The sequence below is a fragment of the Pelodiscus sinensis genome, chromosome 4 (genome assembly GCF_049634645.1).
Source record: "Pelodiscus sinensis isolate JC-2024 chromosome 4, ASM4963464v1, whole genome shotgun sequence".
Taxonomy (NCBI): domain Eukaryota; kingdom Metazoa; phylum Chordata; order Testudines; family Trionychidae; genus Pelodiscus; species Pelodiscus sinensis.
In genome coordinates this window covers 116,871,760-116,894,645 of record NC_134714.1, presented here as the reverse complement: position 1 = coordinate 116,894,645, position 22,886 = coordinate 116,871,760, and the positions used below count along the sequence as shown (strand labels likewise).

The following is a 22,886-nucleotide window of genomic DNA, read 5'->3' as shown; positions in this document are numbered from 1 at the left end:
GTTTTGCTGGTGACCATGGGCAAAGGTGCTTTGCCTTCTGTGTCGCACAAAATGGAGATAAAGATACTGACACCTCCTCTGTAAAGGGTTTGAGATCTACAGAAGAAGACTGAGGCAAGAGTTAGGCATTATTGCTACTTTCTATTTCACTCACTCCCGACCACCAATACCACTTCTCCATTTTAGATTGGCCATCTGCCTAGACTTTCCTATTTCCTGCTCCTTTGTTCAAAGGGGGTGCCAGCGCCCAGATATCAGCCCTGTGCTCCACTAACGGTGTGAAACTCATCACAGGATATGAAAAAGAGCTTGCGCTGGTGAGTCTGAAAAGAGCAAAATGTCAACAAGAAAACCCCTGCACTCTCCAGGCCCGTGGAGCAGGACAAAATTAAGGGAAGGGGAAAAGGGTCTCTTCTTTTGAGGACCTAGTGGCCGCAGGTACCAAAGACAGGCAACATCTCTGCAGTCCCAGAGCTATTTGTGTCTAGCTTAGCCACGCTGCATCTGCCTAAGCTGGAGGAGCCATTCTGCAACCTGGCAAGCAAGCAAGAGCATTAAGCATTCTGTGCATCACCCAGATCATTTCCTTGCCTCCTTGCCCCGCCCCACCCCAGGCCAAGAAGTCTGCAGGACAGACATGTTTGGAGGCTTCTGGTTGCTTTCTGCAAGCCAGGGATTTTCAGATTCTCCCTGGCATGGTTGGACCTTCAGTCCCTCTTTGGGGCCTAGCCTGGATAGGTGAGGAAACTCAAGGACTGCTGGAGGTCCGGATGCCAGGCAGCTCTGCAGCACAAAAACCACTTACAGCATGCGATGTCCAGGAGGTGGCAATGAACAGAGGGCACCCAGAGGTTGGATGAGCCAGTGTCAAAGACCACGGTGAACTTTTGCGGTGGGGTCCCAATGCCAATCTCGCCGTAGTACTGCGCCTGAGGGAGGAGAGAGAAGGGAGGGGAGAGAAGAGGCATTTTAATATAGGTACAAGTTTCTGGTGATAAGCAGGTCATTGCCATGGGCTCTCGCTCAAAACTTCATCAAATAGGATAACCCTGTAGTGCTGATGCATACACAACCTTGCAGTAGGTACAAGAGTGCAACCCAAGTAGGAGCGCGAAATGGTGTGGTGGTCCCAGAAAGGAAAAGGGGCCACCACAACTGGTTTTCTGCATACAAGAGCCAGGGCTGGCATTAAGGGGGGGGGGGGCAAGCAGGGCAAAGCTAAGTTGCGCAGGGTTTGGCTTAAGCACCAGGCTGTGGAGCTTGGAGCCCCAATGAGTCTAATGCCAGCCACACTTGGCGGAATCCCTGAAACCTGTGCATGGTCCCCCCCCTCCCTCCAAAGGGGCACCAGAGCCCTGGTTGAGGACCACTGGAGTGGACAAGTGCTGGCGGGAGTGAGCTCATAATCACTCCAGTACCAGCCTCTTCCAGCAGGGGTCACTTGTAGGGGAGCGTTGAGCATATTAGCTACTATGTGTGGGGAACTCAGAGCTTCTCCAACCCCAGCCTCTCCCGGGAGGAATTTAGGGAGGAACTGGAGTAAGAACACTGGCTGCAGTAAGTTCCAAAGAGCCTAACTCCCACTGATTTCAGGCCTATGAAAATTGAGCCTCACCCAGCAAGAGTCACTGCAAGGAACAGCAGAGTCTCCAATAGATACAGTAGCACCCAAATACATCACAATGTTGCATGCTGGGCAGGAGTCTCCCTCTCTCCTCTCCTCAGGCCACACAGCGACAGAGTGCTGGAAGGAGGGCCGGGCCTGTGAGGATATTCTACTGCAGTGGTTCTCAAGTCATGGGTTGGGACTCCAAAGTGGGCCGTAAATTTGGGGGCCTGTGGGATCACTTGGGTCGGTTTAGACTTGTTGGAGCCGAGGGCCAAAGCCCAAGGGCTTCAGCGCCGGATAGCAGGGATATAAAAGCCCATTTAAAAGGTTAACCAGTTAAACCACATGTTTAACCACCTGCCCTCCCGGCCGTATGGTAGGCCCAAGGCTCATCACACTACATGGGGGGGGGGGGGGGGGGCAGCTGCTCCAGCCAGTCCACATACTGGTTAACCGGATACCCCAGCAAGCATGCCAGTAAGGCATGATAACTCCTGATGCTCTGGAGTTTTAGCTTCCCCATCCTGAGGTGGTGGGGTTGGGCAGGCTCAGGCATTGGTCCCCTCTCCGAGGCTCATGTAGTAAGTTGTATCATCAGAAGAAGATTGCAGTGCAATAAAGTTGGAGAATCTCTGCTCTGTAGTACCAGTCATAAGTTCTGGGCTCTGTTCCCAGTTCTGCTACAGGGTTCCTGCATGACCTTAGCCAAGTCACTTAATCTCTTGGTACTTCCATTCTCCCCTTTTGAAACAGTGGCAATATTCCCTTCGCCTGTCTGTTTCTCACTAGGTGTTTGCCCAGCACCTAGCACAATAGGGTCAAGGCTTCTAAGAGCTACCACAACACAAACAGAAGGAAACTCATCAGCCCACACCTGGACGTTAACACATTTCACTGAGTGAGGCAACTTCCAGTTATATTTTTCCCGCTTCTTAAAGTGTCTGTCTCATCTGCTGAGCATCTGCAGTCAGCTCTTACTACAGGGGTGGGGACCTTTTTTGGGGTGGGGCTGCGACGTGGCCCCCGACTAAGGAGAATGGCACTCCCCCTAAGCTCTGGCGTGCAAGGGGAATGTGGGGACCCAAGCTAGTCAAGTTTGTGCTTTCCAGCCCTGCAGTGGGGGGCTAGAGCACCAGCACAGGCTCCCCAGTGTTGGGGGGGAAGGAGAGGGGGGCGCTGAGCCTCAGGGGCCTGATCCAGGCAAGGTGGGGGCTGCATCTGGCCCGCAAGCCTGAGATTCCCCATCCCTGTCTTAGCAGGTAATAACATCAGGAAAACTATGCATGAAATAGAGCAGGTCCTTCTAAGTCAGTATGTGAAGCCTCTGCCTTTGGTGCTCTGCTGGGTGCCTGTGAATGGATATGGGGCTGTCCCCACTCAGCTCCTCCCAAGCAGAGCAAAACCGCACAGATCAATTCATCCGACAGATGGAGGCACACCTCAGTGGAGGTTTTAGCCTGCCCAGAAAAGCCTGGCATCCTGCTGGTTTCTTACCTGCTCAGTCTCACTCATTTTAAAATACACATTTACATTTTAGAACATTTAAAACACAGCATCAGTGCCACAAAAATGTGCTGCCCCCCAAAAAGCGCCGTGGGCATCCAGCTCCCTGAACTTTTGTTCTAACCCCCATATGCAGGGCTGCATTACACTTGCTTGTCCCTGTGGTAGATTTCCTAGGTTAAGGCCAAGTTTTGGCTCTTTTGAAGTAAGTTTCTAACCTGTATGACAGTGCAGACAACCTTCCCTATGTGAACCAAGCATGCAGGGATGCAGAGCTGGCAGAGGCTGTGGATAGCCAGCTCTGGTGCCTCTGCTCTGCCAAGCTGCAACAGAGTGACTTGGCACCACTGCAGTGCCCATTTGCATTGGTGCCATTCCAAGAATCAGGCCAGATCCAGTCCTGCCAACACTGGACAACACTTGTAAGAGCATATACAGATAGATGTAGCGTAGCAGGGAACTTCCAAGCACCATTGCAGCTTTGTGCATATGAGAGGAGAGAGGAGAGAGAGGCTCAATTTTCCTTCCAGCAGGCAGGGGATAGATAGTACAGTACGGAATACACACCAATTATACCTGCATGGATTGGTTTGAAAGAAGCCCTTGAGCAGAGATCAAAGATTCCAAGAAGGACCTCCAGGTGTTAGACTGGCTTTTCATGTGGGTAATGCCTTTCCATCCTTCTTATCGGTCTCTGGCTAGATAAAATGGGTGAAGTAATATCTTTTATTGAACCAACCTCTGGCAGCAAGAGACAAGCTTTCAAGCCAACACAGAACTCTTCTTCAGATCTTTAGCTACTAGTATTATTCCAGAGGCACACAGACATCTGGAAAGATTTTCAACCTCTCTTTGAGAGAGAGTGGGAAAGGGAAAAAAAAGTCAGGAAAACTCAGAGACAGGATGATTTATTTATTCATTGGAGGGAGGGAGGCAGAAGGAAAGCCAAAACAAAAATTAGAGGGGAAAAGGTAGAGAAGTGGCAGAAGGAGAGAAAAGGAAGAACATACGCAAATGCTGAAGACACCTTGCTCTATTATAGGACAGAAACAAAAAGGTGGAACAAAGCCAAGAAGGAAATAAAAGCTATTACAAAAGAGAGAGATAAGGTGAAATATTATTAATTAGAAAGCCAGCTGGCATGATGACAATTAATTACAGTGCACAAGAGTCCTATTCCTGCACAGTTCAAGGAGTGGGGAGTAACAGCACAAGTATTTCCCACCCTGGCTGGCAGGCTAGTAGGTAATCAGAAACTTTCAAGTGCCAGGTGTAGAAGATAGTTGTGGAAGCCTGGGGAAAGCCAGGAGTGAAGGAAAAGACCCCCACCCCTTGTGCCTGGAGCCAAGAATGGGGATGGGAGAGGTGTTGTCAGTCTTGTGAGGAAGAGCTGCCACAGCAGTTTAGAAGCAACCTTGGAGTCTAGTTTATCAGCCAGCAAAGCCTGGGAGTTGGCTGGAGGCACAGGACTGCAGAGCGGACGAACACAGAGATGGCAGTACAAAGTACAGCCAGTTAGGCAGGGTTGATGCTCCTGTTCAGGCAGCATCCCCTGGCAGTGGCAAAATTTTACTTATCCCGATGGAAGTGACTGCAGAGGATGGGGAGGGAAGGGCAGTCCCCTCCCAGCGTGCTAAAGGCAGAAGAAAACCGAGAACTGAGGCAGCCCATAGGTGCAAGGCACACAGATGTTCTCAGGTTGCTTTTACTGAGACTCTCACACTAAGGGGCATGGCTCCATGCTCTCCTAAACTTTCTTCCTGGTGTCAGGAACTACTGGGATTGGGAGGGCTAAGGAAAGCCACATGGAAAGCAGGGACTGCTATACCAGGGGAAGGGGGTAAAATGAGGTTCAGCTGGAGCTGCTCATCCTCCTGCCTGGACTTAGAACTATGCAGAGGAGAGAACCCCACACCCTCCGGCCACTGCCCCCACACTCTGGAGGCAATAGGACCCAGATGGTGACTTCTCCTGGCCCTTCCTGCCTCATGTGGTCTTGGGGAAAACAAGCCGCAGTGAGGAATGAGCCAGAGACTCAAGTCCAGCTGGTAGGAGCACCTGCTGACGCAGCCAGAACAGGCACCTTCTGAGTACCAAGAACTCTTTTTGCCCTGGGCCGATTGTGTGGTCAGGCCCTTCTCCCAACCTGCACCTGTCTTGTTTTATTTAGATTGCAAACTTGCTGGGGCAGGCACCATCTGCTACTCTGTGTCTCTACAGTGCCTAGCAGAGTGGGGGCCCCATTCTTGATTGGTCCTTAGGCACTGCCGTAATAAACATGATTAATTGTAATAAGGGAAAGCCGGGCAACTTAGAAGTCAGAGCAGTTTACAGGATCAGGACCTTAAAAAGGGAAATTTAGGACATGGGTTCCCAAACTGGGGGGCATGAGGCCCACCCAGCCTCCTCCCCTTCCCCGCCCCCATCAATCCCCTCCCCAGGTTTTGCTGCTATTTTTGTTTCTCCACCCAGGTCAGTTCCTTTCTTGTTTTGTTTTTTGTTCAACAAGTTTTGCTGCTGTTGGGGGGGGTGGGGGAGGCATGAGGGTTTCCTCAAAAAAAAAAAATCAAAAAGGGGGCGTGATGCTGAAAAGTTTGGGAACCACTGATCTAGGAGGAAGGGAGGTCAATTTTGCCCTCATCTCCTATCCCAAACGGCTGGCACATCCCTGCAGCCCCTGAGAAAGGCAGAGCAGGGGGTCTCCACATGCTGCCTTTGCATGCAGACACCACTCCTGCAGCTCCCACTGATCAATAAACGGGAACCATGGACAGTAGAAGCTGTGGACTCACAGCCAACCCTCCCTACCTTCAGAGGGTCCCTTATCCCGCCCTTCTAATGCAGGAACCAGGTCCATCCCTGGGGCAGCGGGTGTTGGCTGCCCAACTGCTGCATGAGTGGGATGAAGCCCAACACCCTGTGCTCCAGAGGCTGAATGCCTTATCCCCAAGTCCACTCCACCTCCTTACCTTCGGCGGGTCCCTTATGCTGTGTTGGCTGTCTGGTCATTCCCAGGGATGATGGGTGGGAGGGGGGGGAGGAAGAGAGGGAGAGAGACTTGAGCTGCTGAGGGGGGAAAATGGGATTTGAACCCTACACCCCCCAAGCAAATACCTTATCCCCTAAGCCACTCCAGAACCCAGCCTGTGAAATTGCTTTGTGTAGCCACCTACATCAAGGATGTGTCCTAAACACTTAGAGCAGGTTTGTAAGGCAGCTTGGATCACTACATAGTTAGTGACGCATTACACCAATGGGAAGGCAGCAGTGCTCTAGGATTATTGCTACAACTCACCAAAAAAAAAATTCACCTCTAGCGTGCAGGCAAGGAGGGATTAGCACTGAACATGTGGCTGACTGCATCAGTGTATGGAATCTGGCGCAAGATCCTCTACTGCCTTGTCCCTGGAGTGGCCATTTATACTACCACCAAGTGCTACCCAACCAGAACACCGCACTAGCTTAGACTGGGGTAGGGTTTGTGCAGGTTCTGGGAGAGGGTTTAAACAGCCACGCAGAGACAGTCTTTCCCGCAACAGCAGTTCTGAGCGACTGACCAGGAGAGCCAATTACATGCAGCATGATAAGAGGCTGAATGGAGGTGTAGCCAGAGTACCACAGGGAGGCTGAACAACATGAAATGCTCTGTTGGATGGATTTAAAAAAAAAAAAAAGCGCGCACGCCTTATCTGAAGGAGTTTCACACATAAGAACTCATCTGATCTGATCAGAAGAGCCCCCGGGCCAGTTTTCCATTGGCTCGCCAGCAATAGGCTGACTTGCATTCACAAGGGAAGGCATCATGGATGGGCCAGTGAGTCAGCATGTATTCTGTGTTGTTTTTTTAATGCCTGTCCAAACCCAGCACACCTCAAAGGTCACACAATAGTGGTGGTGAAGATTTTCACTCCTCTACATTCTTCCCCTGGGGAAAAGGAGACATTAGACAATGACCCAAAGATCAGCTTACTTTAATATCAGAGGAGGAGGAGGAGGGCGGCTCTGGGTTGATGAGAAAAAAAAAAAAAAAAAAAAAAAAAAAAAACACCAGAGGAGTCCTGTGGCACCTTAGAGATTAACAGATGAGATTGATGCTAAAGCCTCATCTACACCTTAACTGGAACCAAGTCAGGAAACCCAGTTACAACATGCTTGTTCCATGACCTGATTACATTGTAGATACAAGTTGGCACCACCAATACGTAACCATGTTGTAACTGGGTCAGGTGACAAAAGTACCTGACTGGATTAGAAGACAGACACGATTACAGTCTTAGAGAAAAAGCTTCCAGTCTTTTCTCCTCCACTCAAGGATCTTTTAAAGCATCCTTCCATAACCCACAAATGCCTCTCCACTAAGAGTGACCCATTTCTACCTTGTCACTGACGGTCACAGTCATGGTCAAATCCTCACCACGTAATGAGCTATTTAAACTCGGAGGCCAGCCAGAGCACTGTAAATGCCTAATCTGTCAAGTCAGACAAGCTGATGGGGGAGGACAGATCTTTAATTGGACCAGCTTCTGTTGATGAGAAACGAGTTTGAGCTACACAGAGCAGTTCTTCACATTTTGGTCACCATTGCACGTTGACCTAAAGATATTAGTGACCAGGTGGGTGGAAGAATATCTTGCACCAACATAGTTACCACACCCCTGCAAATAGTAGAACGGACAAGAAAAGCTGTGCAGACACCCCAACTTCTGAAGAGAGCTTGAACTTTTGGAATTGAGCAGAACTTTCAAACACATGCTAATCCTTGCAGGTTGACTTTGCAGCCAATCCAGCAAAGTACTTCAGCACACAAGCAGATTACTGATCCCAGTAGGGCTGAGTGCATGCTTAAACTGAAGTACATACTTGAGTGCTTTGGTGGGACAGGCTCTGCCACAGGATGAGCTGGGCCTATATGGACCTGTGTCTTCAGCCACATGACCCCACCACCTGATTGAAGTAGAAGCTAGAATTGGGGGCTGGAATCTTTGATCAACTCAGCTCACGCTACAACAGGGCCACAGAACGTAGACTCAAAGGGTTATTTTAGGTTCTACTGGCTACAGTGGAACCCCACTGGGGTGTTCTGGTACCTGGGAATGGCAGGACTGCAGCAGTACTCTAGACACGCACCCCTTCCGTATGCCATGCCTCTGTGCTGGAAGTCAGATGGGTGACCCACAGCTGGCCATGCCAGTTCCATGCCCATCTGCAGATTCTCAAGGGGAAATCCTTAGGTTGCCGGGTAAGTTGGCTGTCAGATTGCTTGCACTGCTCAGTTGGTGCCAAGTGTCCTTCATGTGAGCCATGATTGGCCAACAGTCTCTCCTCAAGGACCTCAACAGCTAAGTGGACAGACCAGAACCAAATACACTGTAGACAACACACAGGAAGTGCTATGTGCTTTAATACTGATGAGCTTCACGGCAGAGATACTTGAACCCCAGAACACAGATATACTGCTTCCCTCAGCCAGTGAGGGTGTCCTATGTGTAGGGATGCAGGACTAGGTTGACACACTTAAAGCCACGATGAGACCACCTGGCACGTCATTCTCAGGACACCAGACATCTCAACGCCTCTGTGATGCAGTCTCCATTGCACATCGCACCCACATGGATACTTCGGGTAATGAGGTTTAGAGGGTCCTCCAATCTCTTAGCACTTGGGGTGGGGTTCTGGCATGCCAGTGGAGTCTTCCTAAATTAGGGCTAAGGCACAAATGTCTCCCCCTCCCCGAGTTCCTTATCTTGGAAAGGGAAAAGCCCAAACAAGCCACTAGGAACCTCACAAAGCAGACTTGAAAGCCATGCTGTGTCCACTAACAGATGCAAAGTCTCCCCTGAGGGACAGCACTGGGGGCTATTCTGTGGTATGAGAGAGCCAGAAGCTCAGGGAGAGGGGAATACGATGAGTCAGGGGACCAAGACTCAGGGCAGCCTCTCAGAGAGACTTGGGCAGGATCTTCTGCCCATCTAACAAGGGGACAATGGCCTAAAGTGGGCTGGCAAGTGGCAACGTGCAGGAGAGTGTTTCAGGCGAATGGGTGGAACCTTGTTATTTTTAACTCTTTAAGCATAGGGCATGCAGAGCTGAGTGGGAAGGGGAGAGGCAAAAAGTTGGAGGTGGGGGTGGATTAAGAGAGACACAAGTGATACCATATATGAGCAGCACAATGATTCCTTAAAGGTTACAGATCCCCTCCCATCCAGCGGCTGTGCCTATGCTCTGTGCACTAGAAAGGACAGTCAAGTCAGAAGTACAAGTCATCATGCTGACTTGTATTGTCTCATTTCCTGTAACTGCCCCTGCTGTTGTCTCCCCCTGTGGCCTCTTGCCTTTCTCTTCTGGGTTTGCACAGTGCCTAGCACACAGGGCTCCTGGTCCATGGCTAAGGCTGCAAGGCACTATGGCAATACAACTAACACACCCAAGCTACCCCAAAGGCCCGCTGTCTGTCCAGCTCCTGGGGTCCAACGTTCTGGCCTGACATCACAAGAGGCGTGCACCCAAATGCCCCTGACTTTATGACTTAAGAATAAACCAAAAAGGGGTTGAAATCATAACTCGCAAAACAATTTGCAGACAGAAAGCCAGCCTGAGATGCAACTTCACATCCACTCCCAACAAGCAAGAGCTGAAAAGGAGCATAAAGGGCTTTATAAGCAGCAGCCAAACGTGTTTCGGAATCGCAGCCCACCGTTGTGTAATCCCCACCTCTCTCTGTTTCGACATGGCTGATTAGCCAATCGGCCCCTCCTTGCTGATCCCAAGGGAGTTCCTACAAACAAACAACCAGGTGCCTAGTCAAGGGAGAAAGAAACTGGAAACCTGACAAGAACCCAGGAGGCTAGGGAGTGCAAGCCAGGAGCTGCCAAGATATCCCAGTTCCCAGGAGAGCACTCCACAAACACAGGACAAGACATGTTTGGTTGTTCACAAGTCCATGCCTCCAGGTCTTTGAGCTTGAAATTCCACCTGTTTCGTAAGAACCATGGTGGACTGGGCACTGAAATGAAGAGGCCTCAATTTTGGGGTACCCATCCTGAGGCTAATTTTCAGAAGTGCTGAGCCCCCTCAAATTTAACTCAAGTTAATAGGAGCTGCAGGGGCTCAGCAAAAACTTAGAAGTAAAAACCACATAAACCAAAACAAAAAACACACCACGACCCCATTCCTCCCAAAACAGACCAAAACCACAAAAATCCCCCCCCACACACACACAGGCCACTACCTTTAACTTACAGCATCCAAGTTAGAAAAGTTTGGCGTAACTAAACAGACTAATTACACAGTTAGTCAGACATAAGGTCTGGAAAGTACGAAACAGTGAGAGTGGCAAAAGGAAACAGGCAGTGGTGAGGCTACAGCACAGCTGTGGGGGAGGTGGTGTGATGTGATAAGAATCAAGAGCAGAGACAGAAAGTGGGGGGTAGAGCTGTGCTTCCGCTCAAGGACCTGAACAGGAACTTGAAGTTTCTGGTTACATGAAGGATAAATAGGTAACTCTCTAGAGCCGTGGTGTCCAATGCGCTAGCCACTAACGGCTACTTGACCGGTTGAGTGTGGCTAGTTCATTACTGCAGTCAATTTATTTCATCTATGACTCCCACTGGATTGACTGCTCCCTGCCAGCCAGCAGGGAGACATGCCCTAATATTATAATGAGCATATGTACCAATGCCCCTTATTGGATGGAGGACTATAACCATGTTTCATGAGCCCTATACTGCTAAGAGCTAAATTAGGTTCCCTTATTAGTCCAAGAGGGGACATTTCCTTTTGAAATGGGTTTTACAGATTAGAACCCTCAAGATGTGCACCACGGCAGAATTCACAGACACTGTTACAATACGACACTGCAGTTAGCCAGACCGTTCTTGGGCTACCAATTCCCACAGCTTTATGTGCAACAGAGGAGATCTGATCCATTGCTAACCCCTACCATGTGTTTCTCCAGACAGGAGTTGAACTGAACCCCTCTCCAGCATTCCAGGTACATGAAAGTTCCCTAGCGAGGTTGAAAATGGATCTTCAGGAAACTGCCTAACTTTGTTCATTAATGGAACAATTTACTGCAAAGCCTCTCGTAATCTTCCCTCTCTCAATGTACTTGGCGTGAAGGCTATTTTCTCAGTCACCTCGGTGTAGCTTATTTCAAAATTAGGAGCATCTACACGGCACTTATTTCGAAATAGAGCACTCTTCCTCCAACTTCCCTTGCTCCTCGTACAATGAGGACTACAGGAGTCAGAGTAAGAAGTCCTCCAGCTTGACGGTATTTCGACATTATTTTGAAATAACTGCCTGCTGTGTAGACAGACTAAGTTTATTTCAAAACAACATTAGTTATTTTGAAGTAATGTTGCTGTGTAGACATACCCTAAAAGTGCAATGGCAATTATGTGAGGAGACAAACAAACAAAGATAGGAGCAAACCCAGCTAGTATGCTTTGATGGAAGGAACGCTGCACTCCAAAATATATCCAATGTTTGACTAATGCAAAATGGAACATTTTTTTCTGAATTCCTTTTCACTTGACCCTCATTACTACAGTTTCCAATATATATGCACACACGTATCATCTATCTGCCTTGCAGTTTTCTGGAGGCCCAGTCTCAAGTGCACTCAGCAAACCAGACTTTCCAGACAGCTCATGCCCAGCTGGGGCCAGACTTTCCAAACAAGTCGGTTCCCAGCATCAACCTAAGTGATTCTTATAGACTTAGGCTCTGATCCAGCAAGTCCTTTAAACGTATGTTTAACTCTAATGGAGCTACTCAACAGCTTAAAGTAAAGCATGTGCTTATTTGCTTTGCTGGATCTGGGCCCTAAACAGCAGCAACAATTCTTTTCAACCACAGAACTCACAGCACTTTATAAAAGAAATCCATTTTATAGATGGGAAGATCACTTCCCACATCATCCAGCAGCTCCTGCTGTGACCACACTGTACTTAAAGATGTTAATGTAAGGTAAGGAGGAGTATTTGGGGAAATATTGTTTTAGGTCAGCCATAAAAATACTGGCATATTGTGGGGGTCATCTGGATACCCACAGTAGTGCTGCTGACTTGAAGGTATACATTGTCTCCAAACCAGAAATGAAGGGTGAGGACAAAAGTGATAATATGCAACCAGTGGCTATTGCCCCATCATGATCAACCAGAACAACTCTGCGTTCTATACTTGGCTCTCTCAAATTCCAGTCAAGTGGCCACAAGGGGCTTGTCTACACTGGCAAGTTACAGCATTGCAACTGTCTCATTCAGGGAGGTGGGGGAAAAACCCCTCACCCCAAGCAGAGCTAGTTACAGTGCTGTAAAGCACCAATGTGGACTGTGCTCCGGCACTGTTCACTACTCTGGTCTGGAAGTAATTTACCCAGAATGCAGAAAGAACTCTCAGTGCTCTGCTAGGGCCACAGAGCCATGTTACAGCACTGACCCAGCTGTGCTTTAAATGTCAAGTGTAGACAAATCCAAGGACTAGTAATACTAACAGCTATCTCTCCCTCCTGCTGGAGGCATTCAGTGAAAACAACAATTTGTTACACCCTTTGTTGTGCATGACAGGCAGTGGATTGTGGAACCACAAATCAGCTGAGAAATTGAGATATCTGCATACAAAGGAAAAAGCTTCTACTGACAAATTATAAAGTCAGGGTAATTAGTAATGAGGCTGAGAAAAAATAGGTTGCAGAAGCAGTAATGTCTATTTTAAAGCTCTCTTGGGTGTGGCAGTGGCTTTATTAAAACTGTCAATGTTGAACAGCTGTAGCGCATCCTCCAAACTGTAGCTCTTCCATTCTGCATTGCATGGCCTTCTCCTCCCCCTGAGGTCAAATGAGGTGTTGCCATTGACTTCTGTGGAAGTAGGTCTGGACACTAAGGCTCAGATCCTCAAAGGGAGTTAGCCCCTTATGTCCAGATTACCTAATCCCCGCAACAACTCTGTAAAGCAGGTTTTAATCATCAACATAAGGGCAAAGTTTGGTGACAAAGTTTGGTAGAGTAGACAAAGCCTTAAACTCTCAAAACCATGAGAATGCACACTCTGCAGTGTGAATTTAGTCGTGAAAAATACCCAGTTTTGGTGATAAAGCCTTCCACACCTACGAGAGACTCTTCCCCTCCCTTTACTGTTGACAAAGGGTCAGTGTAGACACACATTTATTTTGCCCAGAGAAATGACTTCCTCCAGTATCCCACAATGCCTGCCCTGATGGCTGCACCCCTCTCCTTTCAAAGCTCCAGGAAGTAGCTGACAGTTGAGTGTGCTGATGCATTTGGGGAATTGGAGTACTCTTGTTCTGCCCTGCACTAGGAACACAACAGCAGGCAGACTGCTGTTGCATGGGGAGGCTGGAGAGACTGATATGCTGCTTTGACATTCCTCAGCATGCAGAGCTCAAAGAGCTACTCTTCATGCTACCCCAAGAGCCGAGGAGGCTGGGGGAGACCTTGGAGGGAATCCCAAGATGTGCAGGTGTAGATACATCTCTGTATTAATCGTTAGTCTCTGTATTAATAGTTTTCATATGAGTGTGGATCATCTTCATATAATCTCAGTGACATTTTTAACTTTACGGTAATTTTTCATATAGAACATAGAAACTCTGTATTAAGTCTTGGTCACTGCTTAAAAAAAAAAAAAAAAAAAAAAAAAAAAAACCACACACACACCCCACACACACCAAACAAACAAAGGTGCCAATACTCCAGGGGAAGAGAGTTCTGACTGGAGGTGCTGGTACTGCATCTGGAGGTGCCAGTACTGTGTACCGCACAGTACAGTCACAAAAAAGCACTGGTCTTGGTAGAATAGTCCCTAAAAATAAGGTAAAAAGAATCTTTGTACCAGAATAGATCTTTCCCTTTTTACTTAAAGGATTGCCCTGTTAAATGAATGAGATGCAAATGGATACGGCATGAAATGCAAGCACCTCAGGACAGTTGCAAAGGTTGGAGAGGGGATAGAAGCCAGATCTAAGGACAATGAGACCTGCTAAGTGGGTTGATTGAAAGAAGACTGGACATGTGGACGGCCTTAGGAGTCAGCAGCAAGTGCTTGCTTTTGGAAGCCCCCTCTTTGAAGATGAATGTGGCAGCATTAAGACAACACCCAGAAGGCGCCATAGACGACTAACTGACTATACATAGGATAACCCAGATTTTGCATATGCATGAAAATAGATTTGCATGGGAGGGAAGTACAATAAAAATCTAAAGTATCTTGCAGGAGGACCCCAGGGTTGTGTCTTGTCAACATGGATCTGGATAGATGGGTTCCACCCCTATTGCACGTAACTCACCTGGCCAGTGCTATCAGAGGGAGCAACAGACTGGTAACAACAAGATGTAGTGTGCTGTGTGTGGGGGGGATATATATCATATGCATGTGTTAAGGGTTGATTGCTATACGTATTACCAATAAGTGTGCCCCCCCCCCCGAAAGATCCTATGCAGTACTTCAAGTACACCACAGGTACCAGCTCTGCATTCCCACAACATTGTGCTGTGGGATACATACTCACAATGCATTGCTCACCCTGTTGATGATGGTGCCCTCTAATACAGACAATCTGTCAGAGGGAGCAAGTGTGAACACCCTCTGGTGCTTTGTTTTGTCAGCTGTTGGACAGCAACACCAGCCTTATCAACAAAACTCTGTAATGCAGTTGTCCCTGACCTAGGAACACCTTTGGTCCAGACCCTGGCAGGGGAAGTGGCTCTGCACACAGAGGTTCCCCTTTGCTTCCCATCTGGGAGAGAAGAGGAGGGGGACAGTGACATACTGGTCTGGAGGCTCTCTCCCCACCACTCCCATAGCAGCAGGGGACATGGAGCCACATGTGCCCCTGGGAGCGGGGTGCCAGGTAAGTGCCCCACCCCACTCCTGACCCTTATCCCCCTCATGCACCCACCCTCCTTTCCAGACCCCACGCCCCCACTTCCCTTTATTACAGCGAACACCCATGATCCAGAAAATTGGGAAATAGGCTACACCAGATTATGGAAGAGAAGTTCAAGTGCAGTGCAGACAGAACCTGAGGCAGGGCAAAGGGGTTGCTGCAGAACAGAGACCCCTAACTTTGGCAGGGTGAGTTTCCTTGGGAATGGAGTCTGCAAACAAACAACGTCCATGGGCAGGGACATATCAAGGGGGAAGGCCTGAGCGTGATTCCGTATTCCCAGCCAAGCACCAGGCACTTGAGATTTGCAGCAAGATGAGTCGGCAGTCACTGTGGGCAAGCAACAGCTGCTTTGTCCTGCCCTGTGTGTGGTGAAGAGGTGCAGGTGACAAGTTTGCAGGTTAATGGGAACTCTTATGGCCCTGGCCCAGGGAACCCCTGCAATTCCACATCATGTCCCACAGAGCAGTGAACCTGTACAATCAGCTGTGGTACTTACATCCATGTAGTTCTTTAGGGTTTCCGGAGTGGGCTCCCCTACGCCAGGAACGCCCAGCTTGTATTTCAGGAGTTCGCCCATGGCATTCAGATCGGGGATTTCGCTCCCAGCTTCATTTAGGATGCGGCGAACTGAGGGGAACTTGGTCAGTGGGATTCTGTTTGGTAAACAAAGAGAAGCACAACGCCAGTTAGAGCAAGGAACCCTGCCAATGCCACACAATGGCATCCACCATCCCCACAGGTGGGGCTGGAGGCCACACAAAGCAAACAATCTGCCAGTGCACAAGGAGCACTCACTTTACACAAATCTAAACCGTGCTGATATTTAATGATCTGAGGGACAGAATTTCCTTCCTCCTCCCCTCTCCCGAGGGTGACAGCACCTGCTGATCTGTGCTTAAAAATAAATACACACTAGGGCCTGTAAGGTTTTCGGGGACACATCTGCTGGTGCAAAATGGCACAGTTCCATGGAAGGGAACAGATATGCCCGTTTACATCAGCAGAGAATTTGGCTCCTAACGACAGTGATGTTTACAGTGCAATTCCCAGGCAGGGCAAGCGTTGTTTTTCTGAAGCTTACTCTTGGATCTTATTTCTGCATCCTTAATAAGAGATTATGTAGCTCTTGGTGCTTTTTACATATGGATTTCAAATTGCTTTCCAGAGTGCTTTCCATTGATTTTTGTGGGCTTTGGACCAGGTGTTCCATTAGCAGGGTATACAGGAAACAGACCAGTCTCACTCTGAAGGGCTTGTAAAAGCTGTGTTTGGGGAGATGGCAGGAGTAGCATGTAGTGTTGTTCAGTTTGGAAAAAGGATTCCCTGTTCATCTGAATCAGGGAACCACAATATCAATCATCCTTACTGATCCGGCCATTGGATCCTACCATAGTTAACTCCTCAGACTAGCAACAACAGAAGAGAAGAAGTAGGTGCTGGCAGACCCCTAACTGCTAGGGATCTGCCAGCACCACTGAACTCCAGGCCCTCAGCCATTTCACTCAGATGGGGAAAGCACTGTCATGCTCAGGGCTCGTATTCGTATTCCTCTAATCATCTTCTGCAACTTCTAGTGCCAGTGGTTCTGCTCAAGAAAGTTGCCTGCCCCTTTGAGGTGTGGTAGCCAGCCTGCTCAAAACCATTCAGTCCCCTCTCCAGTGAGGCCATCCCCTTGGACACTGCTGTTTGTAAGGATGAGGTCAACTTCCTTCAAGGCTCTGTATTTCAGGTCCTGGCCACACTGGGAAATTGAACATGTCCTAGCAGCTGTCAAGCATCAGGGCTGTGCTGGTTGTTGGTGACCAGTAACAAAAATGTACTTTTGTTAAAACAGTTGGTGAAAATTGGTCAGAGTCCATAAACATCCAATGCACACAAGGGGCTTTAAATCTCCAGAACCAGGCAATTTACCACACACTGACTGCGGGGAAAGCTAACACTTATCTGAAGGCACTGTCTGTGTCAGTTATTGGCATTAGCCAATGTAGGGATGTTAATTTCAAGTAACTGATTAATTGAATAGTCAATGCATTTTGCATCAACTATTCAATAGGGCGCCTCTGCCTTTGAAGTGCAGCAATAGCTCTTGGGCTGTTGCTACACTTCAGAGGCGAAAGCGCTGTGTGGAACCCGGGATCAGCTGGGGAGTCTCCAGCTGATCCTGGGCTCCAAGGGGCACTGCTGTTTTGAAACTCTGCATGCAGCCTGGGGACACGCCAGCTGGCCACTGAAGTGCTGTGACTTTGAAGCATCTCCTTCTCCTCCCCCACCTTGCTGCCTCTTTCTGATAGAGGCAGTAAGGAGGAGGGCAGGAGCAACTAGTCAACTAGCCTATCAGCTATCCCATAAGTACTTGCTTATCAGACAGTCAACTAGTTGTTCAAATCCCCAATTCAATGCAGCTAAAGAAAGTCAGTGTGCTGACAGAAAGCTTGAGCTTAGCTTACACAAGAAAAGGAAAATATACAGCTGGTTTGCTTATCACTACTTAGAACTCTGTAAAGACTCTACTGAGGTTGGAGGACAACTGCCCCTGCTTAGCACTCCCTAGACTCCTGACTCCCCGGGGCCAGATTCACTGCTCTCCTGCACTTCGCATAGTCATCTTCATGCCAGTGTTGTGCACACACTACTATTCTCATCTCAAAGCATTTTACACACACCTAGAACACTTCTGCATCACAGATCAAACAACAGATTTGAACAAGAGGGCATGTTGTTTCCACAACACACATTCTCTCTGCTCACCAGTTGCTTACTACCAACTAATCCTCCAGATTCAATGCTACATTGTTTCAGAGTAAATGGATACTCGGTGGGTGGCTTTTGCTTGTTTGTTTAAAATTGACACATTCACTATCAGTTTCAGCAACAAGATTGGGGGTGGGGAGTGGAGGGAGGGGAAACCCCTACTGACCACTAAATAATTCCTCAAATGTTAATAATCTTTCAGAAGATTTGCTTCTGTGAACTTCAGGCCCTGATAGCCAGAAGGGCTGAAAACCCAGAATTCCAGCAGAAGTCAAGTGCAAACCTCTTCTTAACAATCAGGCCCCTAGAAAGTTTTGCTCCTGTAAAAGGTCAATAAAACTTCTGAGAAATCGTCAAGATTTGAGGTTTAGCATTCAGGAATTTTCTTCCCTTGTCTTTGAAAAAGACAGGAATAGGTAACTGAAAGTTAACTCAAAACAGGCCTCCTCCAAAATACACATGTACTTTAGAATGATGCAGAAATGAATGTGGAGGACTTGCTGGTAGCAAGCGGCCAACTGAGCTGGACAGGTTTGCTTCCTTCTGGCCACATTCTCCTCACTTGTGCAGCCTCAACTCTAGCCAACTTCCATGGGGGCCAGGAACACTGAGCACAATGGCCCTGCTGAAAGGTGCTACAGAACCGGTAACAACACAGAGGGGCACACTACATGCACTTCTGCATAACAGGGAGCAAGACATTTAAAGGCACCCAGATGCCTCATCAGAGAAACTCCACCCAGATTGTGTACAACCAAACGCATCGCCCAGAGGAAACCCATGGAAAAAGGCATCTGTGCATAACCAAGGACCAAATTTTAGCTCACGACCGATCATTTTCTTTTGCTTCTTTAGTTTCCCCTTCCACCGTCAGCAAGGGTTAGAAGCCAGGGAGACTGGCCCTTTGCTCTGGTAGGACTTTACCTGAGCCTGCAGCCAATTCGTGGAGTCCTGACCCCTGACCCTCCCTCCTCACCACTTATGATGGCAGAGAAATCAAACCTCCCATAAGCCAGCCATCCACACTCGGAAGCATCCCAACCCCTGCTTGCCCTGCTACCGCAGGCCGCCTGCCCCAGGCCAAGCACAGGCAGGATGCCTTCTCACGAGGGAGTGGTAGGTTTCCCAGGAGGCCTGGGCAGCTCTGCGGGGCTGTCCCCACCGGCTCCCAGCCCCGCTGTTTCCTAGGCTCCCCCAGCGCCCGCTCCCACCTGATCAGCGCCGAGCAGGAGCCCAGGAGGAGGGCCAGGAGCAGGGCGGAGGCGCGTGGTTCCATGGCTCCCGGCGTGGCCGCTGCTGCGCTGCGAAGTGATCCGGCTGCCGCCCCCTGCCCGCGCCTTTATCCGGGCAATGAGCGAGCGCTCCGGCGGAATCCTGTGACTGTCGGATCAGCTGACGGGGCTCCAATTGCAACCTGGCGTCACGTGATCGGCGACCCAGCCCGGGGCGGAGGCGGCGGGCGACAAGGTTTAACCCCGCGAGCGCCGCCGGCTGGAGGTTCGAGGCCGGACGTGCCGGCTGCTCTGGGTCTCGGGCGAAGCCAAGCACGCAAGCAGCGTGAGTTAGCTCCCGCCCCCCTCCGCCGCAGACAATCACGCGCCTGCCTTATTTTGCTGGCTGGGCCGGTTTGTGGGCCTTTAGGTTACAGGCCGGTCACAGGTTTGGGGCTTTTCTCTGCAGCCAGGAAGGCTCAAAACTTCATAATGAAAAAAGAAAAAAAAAAAAAAAGAGGAGGGGCTGGTGCGCTTGTAGGGCTGAGGAGAAACTCCAAACGTGACACGGCTTGCAAGAATTTGCAACACTGCTGGAGAGATTGGGCCATGTCTACCTCCCACTCACAATCATAACTTCCCTGTGGCAATCCATCACGGCAGCTGCTGGCAGGGCAAGAGAAGAGCAGGGCAGTATGTTGGTGCCTGCTCTGTTGGTCTCTCTTAGTGGATGCATAAGATGCCTTCAGGTAGATTTGAACCTTGGACCTCCGTGTAGAAACCACTACAGCTGGAGTGCTAGAGCCAGATAGCTCATCAGCTAGGCCAGCGGTGTCCAAACTTTTTTCAAAGAGGGCCAGATTTGATGAAGTGAACATGCATGAGGGCCGACCATTTTGCCTGACATTCTTTGAACCATTAAAATTAAATGAAAATTAATATTTTATGCAAAGTTTATTGCAAACGGCATACTTTTCATTTCATCACATGGATGACAAATCTAAACAGGTGTTAAATCACTCTGCCTTTCATATCTGAAGGCCAGATGAAAAAAAAATCCAGGAAGCTGAAATATATGTCAGGAACATTGTAAAGTACATTACATTTTCTTGGTAATAAAGGTTGTCTGTCAACTTTTAAGTTCAAAAAATATGAACAGGAACATAACACCAAGTATACATGTTGTGTCCAAATATATTTATAACTGATTTAGACCAACTGACATTAACTGAGATTTTACAATGTATTCATCTCAATACATATGGATTCGTTGGGGGGCCATAAAAGATAGATATTGCCAAATTACCTGGGGGGCCATATTAAACCGGAACACGGGCTGCAATTGGCCCACGGGCCGGACTTTGGACATGCCTGAGCTAGGCTATAGAGCTCCCTTGGTCTTAGCTCTGTCTGTAAGTGGTCTAAGTGCCACTGCATAGGACAGTGAAGCACATTAGGTGTGCAGGTTACATATGCACAGTTGGCCCAGTCATTTGACAGTGCTAGCTAGGGTTGCCAGGTTTTGAACTGGACAGTCCAATATTTGAGCTTTCTGTCTGGGAAACAAATTGAGAAAATATCAATGTCCGGTATTTTCCAAATAAGATGTAATGTAGATTGTGATGTAATGACAAGTGTGTCTGGTACTTTTGTTAAAACCATCTGGCAACCCTTGCCAACAGCAGCCAGGTAAAGAGCTGGTGAAAGTCAGTCAGCGGGCACTCTTCAAGGACATGCAGCATAGTCTGAAGTTGACTTCATCTACATTGCGGGTCGTGAGAGAACCCCCCTTTGAAAAGACAGGACACACTTTTGAAACCGGTTCAGGGATGAGCAGTGGTGCCTTTGCAGATGGTTGGGGAGGTGGCCAGAGAGTGACTGACAAGTGTCATCGCTGGTCACTCGTTATGCCAAGCAGATTCATATCTTTTGGTGGCATAAGGCAGTGGTGCTCAACCTTTTTCCATTCGTGATCTCAGGAAAATTTTTGTTGAGAAAAAAAAAATGCCACGGGAGCATTTTTTGTGGCCCCTTTATTTTAAAGCGCTGGTCTGCTGCCCGGAGCCAGGAAAAGAAAATGCAGGCTGGCTGCTGTGACCCCGCCCCCAGGAATACAGGCCACTGTGACCCTCAGGAAGACAGTTTGCATATCACTGGCATAAGCAGGGCTCGACAAATACATTTGCCTGCTCGCCCGTGGTGAGTCGATTTTGCCAGCTGATGAGTGGGGGCGGACTGTCCCAGTGGGCCATTGTAACAGGCTGGCCGAAGCCGGCACTATGGGCAGCACAGCTCCATCCGAGGAGGCGGGGTGACGGCAGACGATTTTAAAGGGCTGCGGCAGTTCGGCTCTGGCCACATGTCCCTGGCAGCTGCGCACGGCGCAGCCAGGCCCCTCTCCGCTGGCTCCAGTCCTGCCACGGCCCCAGCCCCCTTGCCAGCGAGAGACTGCTCCTGGCCGACCGCCCGGCTCGCTGCACCCACCCCACCCCACATCTGGCTCCCGCCGCCCATTCCCCACGCCGCCCCTCCACCCCGGATCCCCTGCTCTCCCTCTGGCTCTGCGCCACCCTTGCACTCTGCACCCTGCTCCCCCCGATCCCTGCCCCCCCAGTTCTGTGCTGCCCATTCCTTGCACTGCCCCTAGACCTTGATCCTTCTGCCCCTCCCGTTCCCCACGTCCCATTCCCCGTGCCTCCACCGCACCCTGCACACTGCTTCCCCCCTCTCCCCGATCCCTGCGTCCCTCTGGCTCTGTGCCTCCCTTTCCCCGTGCCACCCCTGTCCCCTCCCCCCCACACTGTTCCCTGTACCCCTCTGGCTCTATGCTGTCCCTGCACCCTGTTTCCCCTGTGGGTCGGGAGTGAGGGGTGCTTGTCCATAGGGAGGGGTTGGACAGGCCAGGGAAAAGGCTGCTGTGACCCAGCAGCAGTGAAAGGGGGAGTTCACTTGAAGCGCCTTTGCCTTTATGGGAAAAAATGAATGAAAATGCTATTTGCTATTTATAGGGCTAAAATGCTGGGACAAAAATGAAAACAAACAAACAAAAACCCATTGCAAAATGTAAACTTGTAAAAGAAAACTAAAAAAGTGTGTGTGGGGGAATGTTTTGCTTGGGGCAGCAAAAAACCTAGAGCTGTCCCTGGGGGAGAGGAAGGGGCTGGGCTGGGCTGTGGGGAGAGGCGGGGAGGGGAAAAATATGGGGAATGGGCTTGTGCTGAGGAGAGGGCAGGGGAGGGGAGGAGGTCAGGAGAAGAAGAAGAAGAAAGGGGAAGGCACCAAGGGACAGGGGTGCAGGAGAGACAAATCCCAGGGGGCCAAGTGGAGACAATGAGGAAAAGGGCAGGAGGGGAGGTGTCAGTGGGAGGGGGGACAGAGTGATGCTGGGAGAGGAGAGGGTAAGGGCACTGGGAGCTAGAGGGGGGAGGAGAAGGTGCTGGGAGAAGGCTTGAAAGAAGGGGTGGGCATGAGGAAGGTGGAGATGGAGCAATGCATGTGTGAGGGCACAGAGTCATGAGGGGAATGGGGGCAGAGGGTGCTGAGAGGGTGGGTAGCAGGGAAAAAGAGGGCAAAGGCAGTGAGGGAAGGGGGAGGCACCAGGAGGGTGCAGGTGCCAGGAGATTCTGGGGGTGAAGCAGAAGGGCAGGCACCTGCAGGAGATGAACCAGCACCAGAGGAGAGAGGCAGGGCAGGGGTAGAGGGAGGTGTAAGAAGAGGAGCTGAAGAGGGGTAGCTCACATGATCAGAGTGGGGCTACTGGAGGAGAGGGCACAGGGGGGAGAGAAGGGCTGGCGGAGGGGGGCAGGTCTCAGGAGGGCTGAGGGCAGTGAGAAGGGCAGGAGTCAGGACAGCAGAGGAGGATGAGGGGTTGGGGGGCAGCAGGCACCAGGGGAGCTGATGG

At 49.7% G+C, this 22,886-nt stretch overlaps 1 protein-coding gene across 1 annotated transcript in view; it reads right to left on the bottom strand.

Moving 5' to 3' along the window:
- Positions 1-19,324, bottom strand: part of CTSD (cathepsin D) — a 39,214-nt gene extending 19,890 nt beyond the window's left edge. Inside the window, exons 1-3 of the mRNA XM_006134928.3 lie at positions 18,986-19,324; positions 15,520-15,676; positions 806-929 (exon numbers count right to left, since the gene is read on the bottom strand). Of these exons, the coding sequence (XP_006134990.1) occupies positions 806-929; positions 15,520-15,676; positions 18,986-19,050 (346 nt within the window). The 5' untranslated portion in view covers positions 19,051-19,324. The remainder of the gene's footprint in view (positions 1-805; positions 930-15,519; positions 15,677-18,985) is intronic.
- Positions 19,325-22,886: the final 3,562 nt, after the last annotated feature.